Source organism: Cetorhinus maximus, chromosome 5, assembly GCF_964194155.1.
Source record: "Cetorhinus maximus chromosome 5, sCetMax3.hap1.1, whole genome shotgun sequence".
NCBI classification, from domain to species: Eukaryota; Metazoa; Chordata; class Chondrichthyes; order Lamniformes; family Cetorhinidae; genus Cetorhinus; species Cetorhinus maximus.
The window spans coordinates 146662655-146683841 of NC_135883.1; the positions used below are offsets into that span (position 1 = coordinate 146662655).

The following is a 21187-nucleotide window of genomic DNA, read 5'->3' on the forward strand; positions in this document are numbered from 1 at the left end:
GGAGATAAAGGGGAAGATATAGATGGGATGGTCAAATGGGCAGATAAGTGGCAGATGGAATTTAATCCTGAAAAGTGTGAGGTGATACACTTTGGAAGGAGTAATTTGACAAGGAAGTATTCAATGAATGGCATTACACTAGGAAGTTCTGAGGAACAAAGGAACCTTGGTGTGTGTGTCCATAGATCTCTGAAGGTGGAGGGGCATGTTAGTGGGGTGGTGAAAAAGGCATATGGGACACTTGCCTTTATCAATTGAGGCATAGATTACAAAAGTAGGGAGATCATGTTGGAGTTATATAGAACCTTGGTGAGGCCACAGCTGGAGTACTGTGTGCAGTTCTGGTCGCCACATTATAGGAAGGATGTGATTGCACTGGAGGGGGTGCAGAGGAGATTCACCAGGATGTTGCCTGGGATGAAACATTTAAATTATGAAGAGAAGTTGGATAGACTTGGGTTGTTTTCGTTGGAGCAGAGAAGACTGAGGGGCGACCTCATTGAGGTGTACAAGATTATGAGGGGCATGGACAGGGTGGATGGGGAGCAGCTGTTCCCCTTAGTTGAAGAGTCAGTCACGAGGGGACACAAGTTCAAGATGAGGGACAGGAGGTTTAGGGGGGATGTGAGGAAAACTTTTTACCCAGAGAGTGGTGACGGTCTGGAATGTGCTGCCTGGGAGGGTGGTGGAAGCGGGTTGCCTCACATCCTTTAAAAAGTACCTGGATGAGCACTTGGCACGTCATAATATCCAAGGCTATGGGCCAAATACTGGTAAATGGAATTAGGTAGGTGCTTAAGGTGTTTCTGACCTGTCGGTGCAGATTCGATAGGCCGAAGGGCCTCTTCTGCACTGTGATTCTGTGAAAATGGAAAATGTAGACTTAACAATTTCCACTCACCGCCAGTTTTTCCTGGAGTCTTCCGCTGATTGGCCAAGTCACCCACCTGAACCAGGTAGGAGCCTCATTATTCTATGCAAATCAGGATCCCATTTTGTACATAGGTCACAATGCCATTTTTAACCTCCAGTAGACAGGGCACGAGGCATGGACACAGCATTCCATGAAGCTTGGCAGTACATCAGAAGAGACCCGAGAAAGTAAGTGCTAAGATTATTTTTGTGGAGCCAGGAGAAGCAGGGCAGTGCCTCTGGGCTCCACAAGAAATATGTGGGCCACTCCTATCCAGGGCTCCCCACCCCTGTGATCACAACTCTCGCCCACCAAACCCCATCCTACCTTTTTCCCGGCCCAGTGGCCTCTGAGCCCCCAACATCGTGCTGGTATTGGTTGGAGCCAGCGAGCTGCTTTGAGACGTCTGTTTGTGAGGTCCAGCTCCCAAAGTGGATCTGGGCTCCCAATGACATAATGGGCAATTGATCAGTCCATTCCACCTATCACCAGCCCAATAGTTAAGCACTACTCCTACATTTTTAGTCAGAGTCAGTATGAGTGCTCGTGCTGAATCTTTCAGGTAAATACAACAACAGATACACTGAAGTTGTGTGCAAGGGAACTGGCAGTAACTATGTAAAGGATAAACAAGAAGGGCGATAGCCTGCTCCTGGCCAAAAACATTGCAATGTTATTATATAATTTATTGTTAAGAAATCTGATTCTGCTCTTAATCCTTCAGAGTGAGAGTGGACTTTCCTGTAAAACAATGAGCTCAATAGGGGCTCCAGAACACGGTAAAGCCCCAACACAACCTTTCCGAGTAAGACTAGGAAAAGACCACAAGCCCACTTCTCTTTTTTCCCACAGCATGGAACTTCCTACTGGTTGGTGACATGTTTAAGTGATCAAAAAAGTTGTGCTTACTGGCTTCCCATATTACAATGGAACTCTAATTACTGCAAAAAGGGGAATAAGCAAGAACCTTGTATTTAGCCTGACATAATTTTGCTTCAGCCAGGTCTGCATTGTGATTTTACATTAACCAAGTTCCCAGGAGATACAGATGAAGACCCAGCTCTTTCCATTTAAAAAATGTGAACGGCATTTATTTTTAGTGGGTTGATTTAGAAATGCTTATGCATGGTCAAGAGTTTCCACATGTGTCAAACACCAAAACAAAATGAGGTATTATTCCTGTAAGTGTCAATAGCCTGCCTCCTAATAATCGCCTAGTGTTGAACTTAATTATTAGATCTGCAAGGAAAGTAAATTCTACTAAATACTGGACACCCATATAACAGCCACTTATCTTGCAAGATGAAGAAACCAAGGTCTATGAGAAATCAATTAAAACTTATTTTGCAGTCCAATTTCTGAAGTCCAATGAAATTTCTCGTGAGTAATTGAGAATGCAGTTAATGGAAGTGAAGGTAATACCATGTGTATGGTGCAAAAGACAAAATTCCCTGCATGTGCAATTTTATGTGCACATGTGTAGAATACACACACTAACTAATTTGGTCTCTTCCTGCCCTTGAAACTGAAAGATGCATGAACTATGGCATGAATGTGATAAGATTTGAAAGACTTGTGTATACGTTTAGAAGGAACAGTTATTATTGACTGTTATTACATTTACATGTTACAATTGCCAATATTGTGATTATTTCATCAACAAGCTGCCAATTAAGCACAAGTAATAAACTGCCGCTATTTGAAAGAAAACACATTCCTTTTCAAAAAGTCTGATCCAAAATTCACATCTGGTGATTCCAAACTGCATCTGGATTTCTCCTATATGTTTGTGCCCATAGCGTTGCTAGAATACAGTAAATTAATGGATTAACACTGGCCAGGAAGTCACCAGTCTCCATTTTGGTAGACTTTGAAATTGTACGAACAGGACGATTTTTATCTGTATCACACGACCATTTATACTAAATTAAAGGACACAGTTACTGAAATGAGGGAGACAAGAACGTAATGGAACTACATATCCATTGGATGGTATAAAATTCCACAGTAGTTAGCATGTTAATATTAAACACCATTTGATCATAGGACTGGAAAACCTATGCAATTCATCTGGCTGGTCCCAAAGATTAATGCCTCTCAAACGCCCACCACCTCAAATATCCATCCAATTTTCCCATGAATTTTTGCCACATTATCTGCCTCCCACACCCATCCTGCAAGTTCACTATCCTTTTAAATTTCCTCTGAACTCTCTTTTAGCTTAGATCCACATATCCTGGTTCTAAAATTTGGGGCAATCTTGAACAATACTTATTTCCTTGTGAATCATAAAGAAGCACTTCACAGCCAAATAAAATGCTTTATAAGCTAATGCCACAGGCATCAACTTTGAATCAGGTATCAATTAGTTGCCCTTTTTCATACTGCCTCCAATGCTGGGATATCCTTGCTATGGTACGGCAGAGAGATTAGTACACAATACACCAGGTGTGGCTGTGCCAGTGCCTTTTCCAAATTCATCACCACCTCCTGACATACATCCCAAGATGCCAATTTTCCTTATGACTCTTCAACAGTCATACAGACTCAAAACGTTAACTGTGTTCCTCTCCGCAGATGCTGCCAGACCTGCTGAGTTTTTCCAGGTATTTTTATTTTTGTTTTGGATTTCCAGCATCCGCAGTTTTTTTGCTTTTATGCCAATTTTCCTTGCTGCTGTCACATGCTGTACTACATGCATCGCCAATAAGGAACGCTAGCCAGGTTAAATAACAACATTATAATGTGACACAAAATTAGGCAACATATGTAAATGAGCATAGTAGTGAATAATCAACATTAGCTGATCAAATCTACTCTGATCTGAAAACATGGATATCCTTGACCTACTCTACACAAAGCTAGCAGCATTTACTTACACCTATACAACTCTGACAGTCTGTTTTACTGCAAACATCTGACTGTAAAGAGCAATTTTTCACTGACGGGGCTGTGGAGTTTTTCAATAAAACACTAAGAAACAAAAGATTCTGCTGCAGCCATAGTTTGGGACAGGAGTGTTGCAATGAATTATTTTTTCTTTTCCCTTCTGGCAGCTGAGATTGATATGAGCCAGACAGACAGAGAATGAAAATACATCTCTTTTCTCTGGTGACTATGACATCTGTTTTGGGCAACTTCGCCCTGTTGTGACTAGGTTTGAAACAACAGAATTAAAGCACCCACAGCAATGCACAGATTAGCACTAAATTGTCAAGCGCACTCACAGGAGCAAAAAAGGTGCACGATCTCAAAAATGGAATAATATTACACTTAAATAAGAGTGCTGAAGCTGGTTTTAAGTTGAGGGAGTGTAGAAGGAATTATACTCGAAATCAAACTATGCTCTTCTTGATGGTGTGAATCTTCTACAGCCTGCAAAGCCTAGAAAGGTTTCATATCCCAGAAGTGACCTCCCTCAACTTTGATGACTAATTTTACTTTGGCAAGATACTTATACCGAATCATTTTTAATGCCATATTAGAAAACAGTGATGACTTGATTCTTTCAATATACTTCTTCCTTGGTTTCCAAAACCTGTTTGCTATTTTTTTCCTCAAATTTCTCAACTAATTCTCTTCATTGCTAGAAATCAACCAATCTAACCAACACCAGCTTAAAACAAGGAAGGTGAATAATCCAGAACTGTAATGAGATACCTGCGTGCTTCAGGTACTTCTTTAACGTTTTGTGGCTCATCTTCCTCTTCTTCATCATCATCATCATCTTCATCATCTTCATCATCATCTTCATCTTCATCTTCTTCATCTTCATCATCCTCCTCAAATTTAACTTCATCTGCAACATGTTTTGATCCCTTACTATACTGTTTGTGCACCTACGGGAATATAGAGAAATTGGAAGTGCAATTAGCATTTTACACAATTCATTATTAAAACAGAATTATAATAGGTTAAGTACAACTTGATTTTCAACACAACAAGCTATGACAAACGTCACAAACAGATGGTCTTGCATGCCTGACCAATATTACCTGTTAGTGAAACTAACAAACAAATAGAATTTATTCACTAGTCTGTGTTTTTGTACCTAAATATTACATGCTACTAGGGATTTCCTATTCAAACATTTAGGTCTTTTACCAATGAATTACATCAGCTTGGGAATCACTATTAGTAGCCTTATCTATGACATGTAACATGCTTAGTTTAAATTAATCTCTACTATTTTAAATATTTATTTTAAATAGGTTAATAACTTAAAATAGCAAAGAGGAATTTGACATGACACATTAAGTATTAAGACATTGCTTACAGTTTTTTTAGCCCACAGGCACTTTCGTTATATAAAGGTATCAACAGGTAAGGAGCAACAGCAGGAAAATGGAATTGAGATGTTTATCAGCCATATTTAACTGAATGGCGGAGCAGCTCTGAGTGGCTGATAGCATGCTTCTGTTCTTAATATTCCTAAATTACGGGGCAGCTCTGGGATTTCACTCACACAAGGTCACCCCTTCCCAATGCCAGGACCCTCAAATTAGCCACTGAGTGCTTTTGAACAAGATTTTTAAGAACGTGTTAATTCTTGTCTGTGATGTTTAGTTTACAGTTTGTACTTGATGTAGTATATTCACTGCTCCTGTGGAGCTCCTGGAAACCTACTCCAAACCATCCTCCAGATAAGACATTAAACTAGATTTGCCTATTCTTGTCGAAGTTAAAGATCCCATGATCCTACTCAAAGAAGAGCAGAGAATTCTAATGTTTTCCTAGTCAATATCTTCCCTCAGCAAGCACCACCAAATGACTGATTAACTGGTCACTAATCTCACTATTATTAATGAGATAATTCTGGTGCAGCTTCCCTGTATAAAAGTCAGTGCATTCCAAAATGTAATCATAATGTGAAACTCTTTGAGGATGTTTGAACGTTGTATAGATACAAGTTACCCTTTTCCTTTCCAGACTGGGAGGGCTGAATTTTTGCTTCCAATCAGTTCTGCAAACCCAACTCAGGACGAAGTACTCTGAAGTGTTGGACTTTAATTCTGGTGGGTGGGGTGGGGTGGGAGGGGGGTTGATAACTGGAGTCAGGCCCATTGCCCCCAGAAACAGTGCAGAGGCTGCTGGGTGCCAAGATAGGCTGTTTAGAAGGCCCAGCTCAGTGCCCTGGGCCTGATTGTTAAAAAAAACCCCAAGACAGCCCTCGAGCCATCACTGCTCACAACCCCCCACACCCCCCCCCCCCCCCCCCCCCCACCCCCACACACACACACACACCCAATCTTTACATCCTCAATGCCAACTCACCCACTCACCTACCATAGGCAGATCTCAGGGGCCATGCTTAGATGAAATAAAATAAAGTTCTGTCTATTGATGACTTCACTATTCAAAAAAAACTTTAATTTATTAAAATACATTTAAATTCCCTCATCTACTTAACCCCTTATGAAAACAAAATTTAATTCAAGTTCTTAATCTCTTGCAAAATCAAGTATTTGTATTCATAGCTCCACATCAAAGGCTTTATAACCACTTAGAGGTGTCAATCAAACTGTGAATTTACAGGCCCCCACTGTGACAATAATAGTTTGTAGAATCAGTCACAGAGCACTAACCCTCAGGTTTATATCAACAGACAGTGAAATTCCAAGCATTCACAGTAGGTGTTTTTTTTTAATTAAAGGGCTTGGGAATTTAAGTACCTTGACAGTTCCAATGAGCTCTTTTCTTTTTACACACATTCATATCTACCTTTAACAACCCCAGAAGGGCACCTTACCTCTCCAAAAGGGGTTCCTAGACAATCCAGAAGGGTCCCTGACCTCTCCAAACAGGCTCCCGAACTCTCCACATGACTCTGGCAGCTTTAGACATTTGCTCAAAGCACACAAGTCTTGTTTTGCACATCTCACTAGCAAAAACTGCATCTGCTTGAAGGCAGCTTCACTTTCACATACACAAAATATATCCCGCCAATGACACAACCACCCACCCACTGCGAAAACGGTGAGTACGGGGTTCAGTGCCGGGATTCTGGAATCAGGGCTCTGGTGCAATTTTGGCTAAGTTGGAGAATGCTGCCCTCCCCAGGAAAATTTGGGCCCAAAAGGTGTTTTGTGGAAAGCTGTACGATTATATGAATCACTGCTCTAGAAACTACAAATATACTATAAGTCTCAAAACTAAAAGACTGCTTACCTGTAAATAGGTTTTAGGGACCAAACCTTTTTTCCCCTGAGCATTTTCTCCGAGCCACCAGCCATCAGGCCTTTGATTGAGGATTCTTAAAACTTCACCACTCTACACCATTAGGACAAAGAAAGAATACAATCAAATTAGACAATGAGAAGATAATTTGGGTTGCAAATAAAGTGATGGAAGGAGCCATCAACAGTGCTATCAAGCAGCATTTGCTTAGCAATAATCTGCTCACTAATGCTCAGTTTGGGTTCTGCTAGGATCATTCAGCTCCTGACCTTATTACAGCCTTGGTTCAAACATGGGCAAAAGAGCTAGACTCGAGAGATGAAGTGAGAGTGACTGCCCTTGACATCAAGGCAGCATTTGACCAAATGTGGCATCACGAAGCCCTAGCAAAACTGGAGTCAATGAGAATCAGGGGAAACATTCTGCTGGTTGGAGTCATATCTAGCACAAAGGAAGCTCGTTGTGGTCGTTGAAGGTCAATCAGCTTAGTTCCAGGACATCACTACAGGAGTTCCTCAGGGCAGTGCCCTAGGCCCAACCATCTTCAGCTCCTTCATCTTTCTTCCATCATATGGTCAGAAGTGGGGATATTTGCTGGGATATATTCCCAATCCTTAGGCTTACAACTTTTTTCTGGCAAGTTTATAAGCCTCTTCCTTTGATCTACTAGAATATTTAACTTCTCTTGTTAGCCATAGTTGAATCATTTTCTTGCTGGCTTCTTTAAGGAATGTAAATTTTTCTGCAAGTCATGTATTAATGCAGCAAGACCTGGACGATATCCAGGCTTGGGCTAACAAGTGGCAAGTAACATTCGCAACACACAAGTGTCAGGCAATGACCATCTCCAACAAGAGAGAATCCAACGATTGCCCCTTGATGTTCAATGGCATTACCATCACAGAATCCCCCATATCGCAGTTGATTCCACAATGTTGAGTACATTTTGCGACTCCTCAGATACTGAAGCAATCCATGCCCATATGCAGCAAGACCTGGACAATATCCAGGCTTGGGCTGACAAGTAACAAGTAATATTCATGCCACGAATGTACCAGGCAATAGCCATCTACAACAAGAAAGAATCTAACCATGGCCCCTTAACATTCAATGACATTACCATTGCTGAATTCCCCACTGTCAACATCTTGGGGGCTTACCATTGACAGAAACTGAACTGGACCAGCCATATAAATACTGAAGCTACAAGCATAGATCAGAGGTGGGCTCAAAACAGCGGAAGCCCTAAGGGAGTATAGGATGTGTAGGGGGGAACTTAAAAAGGAAATTAGGAGTGCAAAAAGGGGCATGAAAAAACATTGGCAGGTAAAATAAAGGAAAATCCAAAGTTATTTTACAAGTACATTAAGATTAAGAGGATAAGTAGGGAAAGAGTAGGACCACAATGGTAATTTGTGTGTGGAGCCAGGAGACGTAGGTAGGGTTCTAAATGAATACTTTGTGTTGGTGTTCACAATTGAGAGGGACGACGTGGGAATGGAAATCAGGCAGAAGGACTGTGATATAATTAAAGAAATTAGCATAGAAAGGGAGGAGGTTCTAAGTGGTCTGGCAGTCTTTAAAGTAGATAAATCTCCAGGCCCGGATGAAATGTATCCCAGGCTGTTGAGTGAGGCAAGGGAGGAAATAGCAGGGGCACTGGCAATAATTTTCAATACTTCTCTGATCACAGGAGAGGTGCCAGAGGACTGGTGGACAGCCAATGTGGTACCGTTATTCAAGGAGGGAGGAAGGGATAAACCAGAGAACTACAGGGCAGTCAGTCTAACCTCAGTGGTGGTGGAACAATTGGAAGCAATTCTGAGGGACAGAATTAATCTACACTTGGGGAGGCAGGGATTAATCAAGGACTGTCAGCATGGTTTTGCTAAGTCTGACCAAATTGATTGAATTTTTCGAAGAGGTGACCAGGTGTGTAGATGAGAGCAATGCATTTGATGTAATCTACTTGGACATCAGCAAGGCTTTTGAAAAGGTCCCGCATGGATGACTGATAATGAAGGTAAGAGCCCATGGGATCCAAGGCAATTTGGCAAATTAGGTACAGAATTGGCTGAGTGGCAGGAAGCAGAGGGTGATGGTCAAGGGGTGTTTTTGTGAGTGCATGCCTGTGTCCAGTGGAGTTCCACAGGGATCGGTGTTGGGTCCCTTGCTGTTTATGTTTTTACAAACAATTTAGACATGAAGGTAGGAGGATTTATCAGTAAGTTCGCGGATGACATGAAAATTGGTGGGGTGGTAAATAGTGAGGACGATAGCCTTGGATTACAGGAGGATATAGACTGGTCAGATGAGCTGATCAGTGGCAAATGGAATTTAATCCGGATAAGTGTGAGGCGATGCACTTGGGCAGGACAAACAAGGCACCGGAATACATAATGAATGGTAGGACCTTGCAAAGTACCGAGGATCAGAGGGACCTTGGTGTGCATGTCTTAAGGTCGCGGGACAGGTAGATAAGGTGGTTAAGAAGGCATATGGGATACTTGTCTTTATTAGCCGAGGCATAGAATATAAGAGCAGGGAGGTTATACTGGAACTGTATTAAACGCTGGTTAGGCCACAGCTAGAATACTGTGTGCAGTTCTGGAATCCGCATTATAGGAAGGATGTGATTGCAGTAGAGAGAGTGCAGAGGAGATTTACCAGGATGTTGCTTGGGCTGGAGAGTTTTAGTTATGAGGAGAGATTGGATTGAATGGGGTTATTATCCCTGGAACAGAGGAGATTGATGGGGGACATGATTGAAGTGTATAAAATTATGAGGGGCATAGATAGGGTAGGCAGGAAGGAACTTTTCCCCTTGGTGGAGGGATTAATAACCAGGGGGCATAGATTTAAGGTAAGGGTTTAGAGGGGATATGAGGGAGAATTTTTTCACCCAGAGGGTGGTGGGAATCTGGAACTCACTACCTGAAAGGATGGTGGAGGCAGAAACCCTCATAACATTTAAGAAGTATTTGGATATGCACTTGCGATGCCATGGAATACAAGGCTATGGGCCTAATGCTGGAAAGAGGGATTAGAATAGTTTGCCATTTCAATACAACACCCTGCTCTCATGCCCACATTTCGGTCCTTGGCCTGCTGCAATGTTCCAGTGAAGCTCAACGCAAACTGGAGGAACAGCACCTCATCTTCCGACTAGGCACTTTACAGCCTTCAGGACTGAATATTGAGTTCAACAATTTTAGATCATGAACTCTCTCCTCCATCCCCACCCCCTTTCCGATCCCCCTTTTTTCCAATAATTTATATAGATTTTTCTTTTCCCACCTATTTCCATTATTTTTAAATGTATTTCCATCCATTGCTTTATCTCTACCTTTTAGCCTATTTCGATCCCTTCCCCCCCACCCCACCCGGGCTATCTGTACCTTGCTCATCCTGCTTTCTACCCTTAATGTCACCATTAGTACATTTCTTAGTTAATATCACCACCATCAACACCTCCTTGTCCTTTTGTCTTTGACATCTTTTGGCAATCTCCACCTATCACTGGCCCTCTAGCCAGCTCTACCTGTCCCACCCCCTTTAAACCAGCTTATGTTTTACCTCTTTTCTATTTTTCCTTAGTTCTGATGAAGAGTCATTCGGACTCAAAACGTTAACTGTATTCCCCTCCGCAGATGCTGTCAGACCTGCTGAGTTTTTCCAGGTATTTTTGTTTTTGTTTTGGATTTCCAGCATCGGCAGTATTTTGTTTTTATCTTAGAATAGTTAGGTACTTGTTTGACCGGCGCAGACCCTATGGGCCAAAGGGCCTTTTTCAGTGCTGTAGACCACTATGACCCTATGAACAAGAATGGCTGTGGGGATGGTGTAAATTACATTGCTGTCCCTGGAATGTGGCGAGTAAAGCAAAAAGAAAATGAAAAGCAACTAAACTTTGCAATCCAAGTGAGGTATTGGGCAGAATTTTTACTGACCTGACCACAGGGAGCAGGCATGTGGTTGGGCGGGGTGGGGTGGATTGGTGGGTGGCCAGGCTAGGTTAGATGGGGCAGGTCAGAGGCCTTGTAGTGAGAACTAGACATGTGGATTTGAGGCCTTCTGGTGGTGGGGGGGAAATTAGGGACAGGTCATGGGGAGGGGGACATCAGAGGCCTCATGGTGTTAATTGGAGGCCTTGTGGGGGAAGGTTGTTCAGGAGAGGGTGGCACAATCATGGAGACTGCACGAGCAGGCACCAGGATCCAAAAGTGAAGATAAATACCTTCTGAAACCACCAGGTCCGCATCTTGAGGAAGCTGCTGCATTTTCCCAACACTCGGGAAATTCAGTTGACAGCAAATTTTAAAGCCTGCATGACCATGAGGTTCACTGCCTCATTATAATACTTAAATTTCCAAGTCACCTCTTTGATTGGTTTGGCTGCCTGTTCAACTTCTGGCCTCAGTTAAAGCTGGAAATGGGCAGGCTGGACGTGGCTTTGAGTCAAGAAACAGATTCCTAAGACTTTAACCACTAACCACCCTTGACCCAAATAGGCACTTTTTTAAAGTTAAAATTCAACCAATGTTACTAATTCACTGTTTCAGCTACTGCTGAGCACAACAATTTTATCCCTCAGTGCTGCCTTCAGCACAACTTAAACAAAACTTTTGAATAATCAGAGCTGCTGAAGTTAATTTTAATTCTTTACAGCCACTTAATTTGTAAAAGACCTGAACAAGTCTCTGGAGGCAAGGTTCTTAACTGGCCGGTCATATAATGTAGAGGTGTAATGATCCTTTAAGGTTCGTGTTAGAGCTGATATTCAATTCAACAGTTCTTTTTATTTAGGAAAAAATGGAGTGAGATTCCTTACTGAACGTACAATTCAGTATTTAGGGGAAGACCAATAAAGTTTTGCCATGTTTTACAACACAGTCAAGCTAAATACAAATCAAATACAATAGTGCAATATTTTTAATTACAGAACATGGTTACCTTAAATGCCAGATCATTTTCCTCCTGAGCTACAAAGTCACTGATTGTAATGAAGAGTTTAACAGTGTCTTGTTCATCACATTCCTCCCCTTCATCCTCATCATCTTCCTCATTCTCTTCATCTTCATCGTCATCATCACCATCGTTAACACCTCCCATGTTTCCCTGTTTTGCTACTGTAGTCTGGCTCTTGGTCTTGCTAGCAAAAGCAATTTAGGATGGTTATTTCTACAGTAATAAAGCTCTTGTCTTTAGTTATTAGTTCTGAATATCACAGCCACTAATCAAGCTCCAATTCAAAATTTAGCTACAGTTTTATTGAACATGCCATTGCATTATCATATTGTTGCTGCTGTTTAAAAGGTCAATAATGGGTGTCTTTAAGTTAGAGATTTTACTCAAGAGTTCCCTAGAAAATGCTTCTTTGCAGACTTCTGGAGCCTAAAGTTTAATCTAAAATACTTGCCTAGTGATTCAATTCTTGATTTGGCCCAGTCAGAATAGGACTCCAAAAAGCACACACAGCCCACGGCTCAGTAATGTAAGAATACAACATATTTTAAATCATACCACCACATTCTGAGAGGTGGGATTCACCTTTCCACACCATTTACGAGCTGATGGATCTCTCTAACATCACTTCTTGGACTTCTCCTTTCCAAATCAAGTCGTTCCAATTTTTCCTCAAAATTCAAACACTGGCCCATGGGATCAGCTTTCACAGAACCACAGAAACTTCACAGTGCAGAAGGAGGCCATTTAGCCCATCAAGTCTGGACAGGCTCTCTGAAAGAGCATTCTATCAAGTCCCACTCCCCTGCCTGATGCCCGTAACCTTGCACATTATCTCCTCTCAAAAAGCAATCCAATTCCCTTTTGAATACCTCAATTGAACCTACCTCCACCACCCTCTCAGGAAGTTCGTTCCAGATTCCAACCACCCAGAAAAAAATTTCCTCACCTCATTTTTACTCCTTTTGCCAATTATTTTGAATCTGTACCCTCTAGTTCGTGATGCTCTTTTGAGTGGGAAGGGTTTCTCACTATTTACTCTGTCCATGCCCCTCAAGGCCTTGAATACCCCAATTGTGTCTCCTCAGCCTTTTTTTCTCCAAGGAAAGCAGTCCCAACCTCTCCAATCTATCCTCATAGTTACAGTTCTTTACCTCTGGAATAATTCTTGTGAATCTCCTCTGTACTCCCTCCACTGCCCTCACATCCTTCTTCAAGTATGGCGCCCAGAACTGAATGCAGTACTCCAGATGAGGCCTAACTAGTGTCTCATTCAAGTTCAACATGGCCTCCTTATTCTTGTACTCAGTGACCTTATTAATAAAGCCTAAGATACTATATGCTTTATTACCTGCTCTCTCAATATGCCCTGCCATCTTCAATGACTTATGTACATATACACCAAGGTCCCACCAGATCGGTGGGAACACCACCACCTGGAAGTTCCCCTCCAGACCACACACTGCCCTGACTTGGAAATATATCGCCGTTCCTTCACTGTCGCAGGGTGAAAATCCTGGAACTCCCTCCCAAACAGCGCTGCAAAGGAAGCTAAATGATGGCCTCGATCTTTGTAACAAAAAGTCCATGAACTTCTCGCACTTATAATTAGAGGTGAGGGTGAGGGGAGCAGGGGAGGATGGTTTAAGATGATGGCTTCTGCTGGAGAAGAGAAGTCGGGGGTAATCTTTGCTTTCCTGGGTAATATTTGAATAGTGGATAGTTTTAATGAAGTTAAGCAGGGCCCGAATGTGATCCAGTGCTCACCAAAGACGTTCAAATCTGCATCCATTAAAATTAAGGAAGTGTGATGGATGCTATACCAGAGGAATGACTAAGGTGAGAGTGTTTAATGGTTTTAGTGGAGACAAGGGTATCAAAGGTGGTGGCAAGGGAGTGATTTAGGAAATCAGTGGCTGCAGAAATGTCATGATGAACCAAAGGTTAGAAAGTAAGAGACTTGAGGAAAGAGTTTTTTTCAAACAGAAAGGAATGGAGTGGGAGAGGGAAGGGTAATACAGGTAGAGAGCGACAGGTAGAGGGCAATGGAAAGAATTAATCAGAGATTGCCTTATCGGAGGTGGCTACGATGAGAGTTGTGACGTTGAGTGAAATTAGGTCAAGGGAGTGGCTGTGAATATGAGTAGGAGAATTTATAGGGAGGGAGAAATTTAGGGTGCAATAAACTCTAAGGTGAGAGAGCAAAAAGATTTGACATGGAGGTTGAAATCACCAAGGTTCAGAAGTTGGTCAGTGCAGAAGCAGAGTGGGGAAAGTAGAGAAGATATCACAGTGAGAAACTTTGAAAGATCTTTGGGTAGGTGGTATAGAATAAGGGTTTTAAAGGACAGATGAATGGAGTGGAAAAAGGTGAGGTGTTCAAAGGAGTAATCACAAGAGGAGTAGGGAGACAGGCCAAGATGTGATAACCCAAACAGATCAACTCAGTAATGGAATCTGAAAGGGAACCATCTGCAGTAAGAAAGGAAGTGAGGGATAGGCAGAAAGGGTAACAGAAAAACACTTACATAAAACACACAAGGATTAAACCATAAATTAGAAGCTGTACGAAAAATAATTTGATCAGAGAGGCTGCCAGATCATTACCAATTAACACGTGTAGATCACAGTGTTGATTTTTTTTTAAACAGGTCTCTGCCTAATGAAGGTGGAACCGTCCAGTTTGTTGCACAGGTAGTTTGCTTTCGATAAGGAGAAATTTTGTTATCCAGCTGTTCAATTCAGTACCTTTCTGTGCAGTTCCATTGGTCAAATCTCAGTCAATCCCTATTTTCCTTCTGTAGAAACGCAAAGCCCATCATCAAATCATCCACCTGTCCTTTCAATAATTGCACAGCTTCCAGGTATAAATCACTCTTTGTAGGCAAATACTTCCTGACATCAGTACTGAACTTCCATTTTATCAGTCTGTCTCCTTATATTGTAGTCATGGTTTAACTTATAATAAATACTGCCCAAATCTTTGTTTTTGATTCTGTTTGATATACTATACATTTCTACGAAGATCTATCATATGCATTGTGCCCAAGGTGAATAACAGAATCATATTATAGAAATATATAAAAATTATATAGAGTAGTTATAATGGGAGACTTTAATTATCCAGATATAGACTGGGATAGTGGTAGTGTAAAGGGCAGGGAGGAGCAAGGGTTCCTAGAGAATGTTCAGGTGAATTTTCTACAGCAGTATGTGTCCAGTCCAATGAGAAAGTAGGCACTGCTGGACCTGGTTCTTGGGAATGAGGCGGACCAAGTAGATCAATTGACAATGGGAGAATCTTTAGGGGATAGTGATCATTGTATCATAAGGTTTAAAGATCTCTTTCTCATTAGAATGTATCTATCTGTGTATTCTGAAATAGCCCTTTAAGAGACTGCCACGGCAAGTCTATTAACCTATCCCTTAACCTCATTTGCCAGTTCATTTTATGTAGCTCTGCTTTTATGCCCTCATAATTGCCCTTATTTAAGTTTAAAATACTAGCCTTGGACCCACTCCTTTCTTCCTTAAACTGAGTGCAAAATTCAATCATGTTATAATCACTGCCATCTAGGGGTGCCTTCACTATGAGGTTATCAATTAATCCTATCTCATTGCACAATACCAGGTCTAGTATAGCCTGCTCTCTGGTTGGCTCCAGGAGGTGATGTCCTAAGAAACTATCCTGAAAACGTTCTATAAACTCATCTACACTACATTTGCCCATCTGATTTTTCCAGTCTATATGTAGAATAAAACCCCCATAATTATTGCTGTACCTTTCTGACAAGCTTCCATTATATCTTCCATTTGTACTCTGTCCAACCGCGTAGTTACAATTAGGAGGCCTGTATGCAACTCCAACAAGTGTCTTCTTGCCTTTATCATTTCTCATCTCAACCCAAATTGCTTCTACATCCTGGTTTCCTGAACTTAGGTCATCACTCTCTAATGTGCTAATACCATCATCAATTAACAGAGCCACCCCTCCACCTTTTCCTAACTTCCTGTCCTTCCTAAATATCATGTACCCTTCAACATTCAGGTTTCAATCTATGTCATCCTGTAGCCATGACTCTGTAATGGCTATCAGCTCGTACTTAATTATTTCTATGTGTGCTATCAGTTCATTTGTTTTGTTTCAAATGCTATGTGACCCACCATCCGTGCTGACTAAAAAAAAGTTTAAAGACAGCATCAAACTTGAATAAAAAGACTATAATTGTGCAAAGATGGATGGAAAGTCAGAAGACTGGATAGAATATAAACAGCAAAGAATAACAAAAAGATTAATAAGGGAGGGAAAAATTACGGTACAAGAGGAAGCTAGCTGGAAATATAAAGACATAGTAAGAGTTTCTATAGATATTTAAATAAGAAAAGAGTTTAAAAAGTGAGCACTGGTCCTAAGGAATGAGAGTTTAGGGAATTAATAATGGAAAATAAGGAGATGGCAGATGAATTGAACCAGTATTATGCATCAGTCCTCACTATAGAGGATATAAGTGACATCCCAGAAATAGCTGTAAATCAAGGAATGGAAGGAAGGAACTCAGAAAAATTACAATCACCAGGGAAGTGATATTGAGCAAATTGTTGGAGCTGCAGGCTGACAAATCCCTGGGTCCTGATGGACTTCATCTTTGGGTCTTGAAAGAAGAGGCTAGTGAGTTAGCTGATGCATTCGTTTTAATGTTCCAAAACTCCCTGGATTCAGGGAAGGTTCCATTTGACCGGAAAATAACAAATGTAACTCCTTTATTCAAAAAGGGAGACAGAAAGCAGGAAACTATAGGCCAGTTAGCCTAACATTTGTCAGAGGGAAAACAACCTTCTGAGAGAAAAAATTTATAAGAACATGTGGAATTGGCAGATGTACTATACTTTGATTTCCAGAAGGCATTTGAGAAGGTGCCATATCAAAGGTTATTGTGGAAAATAAAAGCTCATGGTGTAGCAGGTAACATATTGGCATGGATAGAAGATTGGCTAGCTTACAAGAAACAGAGGGTAGCCATAAATGAGTCTTTTTGTGGTTGGCAGGATGTAACGAGTTGTGTGCCACAGGGATCAGTGCTGGGGCCTCAAATTTTTACAATTTATACAAATGATGTGGATGAAAGGGCTGAAGGTACGGTTGCTAAATTTGCTGACGACACAAAAATAGGTAGGAGAGTAAGTTGTGAAGAGGACGTAAGGAGGCTACAAAGTGACATAGATAGGTTAAGTGAGTGGGCAAAGATCTGGTAAATGTGAAATTGTCCATTTTGGAAGGAAGAATAAAAAAACATATTATCTAAATGGTGAGAGATTGCAGAGCTCTGAGATTCAGAGGGGTCTGGGTGTCCTCGTGCATGAATCACAAAAGGCTAGTATGCAGGTACAGCAAGTAATTAGGAAAGCTAATAGAATGTTACTGTTTATTGCAAGATGAATTGATTACAAAAGTAGGGAGGTTATGTTTCAGTTGTACAAGACACTGGTGAGACCACATATAGAGTACTGTGTACAGTATTGGTCTACTTGTTTAAGGAAGGATGTAGATGCGTTAGAAACGGTTCAGAGAAGGTTTACTAGATGAATATCAGGAATGGGCATGTTGTCTTATGAGAAAAGATTGGACAGGTTAGGCTTGTATCCACTGGAGTTTAGAAGAGTAAGAGGCGACTTGATTGAAATCTTTAAGATCCGGAGAGCTCTTGACAGTGTGGATGCAGAGAGGATGTTTCCTCTTGTGAGAGAATCTAGAATTAGGGGGTCACAGTTTAAAAATAAGGGGTCACTCATTTAAGACAGATGACGCAAACATTTTTCTCTGAGGGTAGTGAGTCTTTGGAACTCTCTTCCTCAAAAGGCAGTGGAAGCAGAGTCTTTGAACATTTTTAAGACAGAGCTAGATAGATTCTTGATAAACAAGGGGGTGGAAGGTTATCGGGTGTAAGCAGATATCTGGAGTGGAGGTCAGATCAGCCGTGAACTTATTGAATGCGGAGCAGGCTTGAGGGGCTAAGTGGTCCACTCCTGCTTCTAATTCGTCTGTTCATATGTATGTTCGTATGGAAAAGGACAAAGAACAGTCCAGAGTAAGAAAAATTAACTGGAGGAAAGCCAACTTCAATGGGGTAAGAATGGGTCTGGGCCGAATCAATTGGACCCAAAGGCTGGCAGGATAAATGGTGGGCTACCTTCAAATGTGATGCAAGTATAATAATTTCCATAATATTTTTCTTATTTATTGTGAAGTAGGTCTATGGGTGTCATTATAGTTGGGTCGGTCTGTGTGATTGAAGAAGGGCACACCCTCCAATCCCGCAACTACCACCTAGGCCAGTTGAAGAGGAGAAGTTACACTCTCCAATCACACAGAGACCACAGAGACTCAGGCTTCCTTTAACTGGTTTTATTCAAGCATATGCAAGGGAGCCGCAATCATTCCTGAAAATGACCCAGCTCTCAGATTGATTACATTTCATTACTTTTGTACTTTTTCATTTGAGTACATTTGAATACATCCAATCGGTAACTGACACACAGGTACCATGTTAAAACTATCCTATTGAGTACATAAACATGTGATTTTGCTAACCAATTATTCTAAATGCTGAATAAATAATTATATTATCCAATCAAAATTAAAACACGTACGCAAAGACCTTGGTTCTCACAACTCAAGACTGTTTGTGTTTCATCAAAGCCCTCTTTGTCCATTGTATGTCTTCCCATATCTAAGCTAAAACCATCTGCCCCTTCCCTATGTGAGAGGGAATCTATTTTATGTCCTCCTTGTGTCTTTAGCCTGACTCTCAAGGCTGTGCAATGTTCATCTGGTCAACTCTTAATATGCTTAGCAGCCATGTCTGCCTGGAGATTTTACGTGTTCTTCAGTAAATTCTTAGAGTGTTCTCTTTTAGCATTTTTAATTTTCCCCTAACTGTGATTTAATTACATTTGGAGTCAAGTAGACTGCAAGCTTGAAATCATCAAAAGAAGCGACATATAGAAATGTGCTTGGTATGCCAATGAGTAAACATGGATGCTGGCTTAGCACGTAAAGTGTGAAGGGAATTTGCATTTTTAGATAAATGAAGGGATTGTGGATTTCAAAGAGATGCTAGACTGTTTACAGCTATCCAGATAAGCAAGGCTAAGCAGTGTGCTTATTTTCCCAAAGGTTACGGACAATATTCGCAACATGAAAGTTTTATATTATGAGGAAGATACAGTTTCAAAGACAGATGGAACAATTACACTTTACATATTAAAAAGAGAGAAACACATATAAAGGAGAATGAAAGGCTATGTGAGAGAAGGCCACATAAGATCTAACAGGAGTGTGTGAAACAGCCTTCAAGAAGCTTCCAGCCATTTGTGCATAAGTCTGCTATGTAATGTAACTGAAGTTAGAGACCTGAAACAAAAATTGCTGGAAAAACTCAGCAGGTCTGACAACATCTGTGGACGGGATACAGAGTTAACGTTTCGAGTCCGTATGACTCTTCATCAGAACTAAAGAGAAATAGAAATGTGGTGAAATATAAGCTGTTTAAGTGGGGTTGGACAGGTGAAGCTGGATAGAGGGCCAGTGATAGGTGGAGACAAAGGAGAGATTGCCAAAGATGTCATAAACAAAAAGGTCAAAGGGGTGTTGACGGTGGTGATATTAGCTAAAGGATGTGCTAATGGTGACATAAAGGGTAGAAAGCAAGATGAGCAAATGACAGATGGCCATAGTAGGGGTGAGGTGGGGGGAGGGGATCGAAATAGGCTAAAAGGTAGGGATAAAATGATATGGAAATAAATTCTACAAATAATAACAGAAATAGGTGGGAAAAGAAATATATATATATATATATATATATAGAAAAATATATATAATTATTAGAAAAAAGGGGATAAAAAAGGGGTGAGGCTGGAGGACAGAGTTCATGATCTGAAGTTGTTGAATTCAATGTTAAGTCTGGAAGGCTGTAAAGTGCCTAATCGGAAGATAAGGCGCTGTTCCTCCACTTTGCGTTGAGCTTCACTGGAACATTGCAGCAGGCCAAGGACGGACATGTGGGCATGAGAGCAGGGTGGTGTGTTGAAATGGCAAGCAGCAGGAAGGTCTGGGTCATGCTTGCGGACAGACCGAAGGTGTTCCACAAAGCGGTCACCCAGTCTGCGTTTGGTCTCTCCAATGTAGAGGGGACCCCACTTAAATAATACTCTGCCATTCTGTTTTTCCTACCGAAGTGGATAACTTCACACTTATCCATGTTATACTGCATCTGCCATGCACTTGCCCACTCACTCAACTTGTCTAAATTGCCTTGAAGACTTTTAACACCCTCCTCATCGCTCACATTCTCACCAAATTTCGTGTCGTCAGCAAACTTGGAAATATTACATTTGGTTCCCTCATCCAAATCATTGATATATAATGTGAAAAGCTGGGGCCCAAGCACTGATACCTGTGGTACCCCATTAGTCACCACGTGCCACTCCAAAGAAGACCCATTTATTCCTACTTTCTGCTTCCTGTCTGTTAACCAATTCTCAATCCATGCCAATATATTATCTCCAATCCTATGTGCTTTAATTTTCCACATTAACCTCTTTTGTGGGACTTTATCAAAAGCTTTCTGAAAATCCAAATACACCACATCCACTGGTTCTCCCTTGTCTATTCTGCTAATTACATCCTCAAAAAGCTCCAGTAGGTTTGTCAAACGTGATTTCCCTTTCATAAATCCATGTTGACTTTGTCTAATCCCGTTGATATTTTCTAAGTGTCCTGTTATCACATCCTTTATAATAGACTCTACCATTTTCCCTGCTACTGATGTTAGGCTAACTGGTCCGTAATTTGCTGTTTTCTGCCTCCATCCTTTTTTAAACATTTGCCATCCTCTAATCTGGCAGGACTGTTCCAGAACCTACAGAATTTTGGAACATGACAACCAATGCATCCACTATTTCCATGGTCACCTCCTTTAGTACCCTGGGATGTAGATTATCGGGCCATGGGGATTTATCGGCTTTCAGCCCCATTAATTTCTCCAGCACCATTATTTTAGTAATACTAATTTCCTTCAATTACTCTTTCTCACTAGACCCTTGGTTCCCTAGCATTTCTGAGAAGTCATTTGT

At 41.2% G+C, this 21187-nt stretch overlaps 1 protein-coding gene across 2 annotated transcripts in view; it reads right to left on the bottom strand.

The window, feature by feature from the left end:
• The window catches only part of nphp1 (nephronophthisis 1), a 123472-nt gene that overhangs the window by 82514 nt on the left and 19771 nt on the right, over positions 1–21187 (bottom strand). For both annotated transcript variants that reach the window (XM_078542635.1, XM_078542636.1), the window contains exons 5-7: positions 12044–12242; positions 7082–7183; positions 4574–4752 (exon numbers count right to left, since the gene is read on the bottom strand). In XM_078542635.1, the coding sequence (XP_078398761.1) occupies positions 4574–4752; positions 7082–7183; positions 12044–12242 (480 nt within the window). The remainder of the gene's footprint in view (positions 1–4573; positions 4753–7081; positions 7184–12043; positions 12243–21187) is intronic.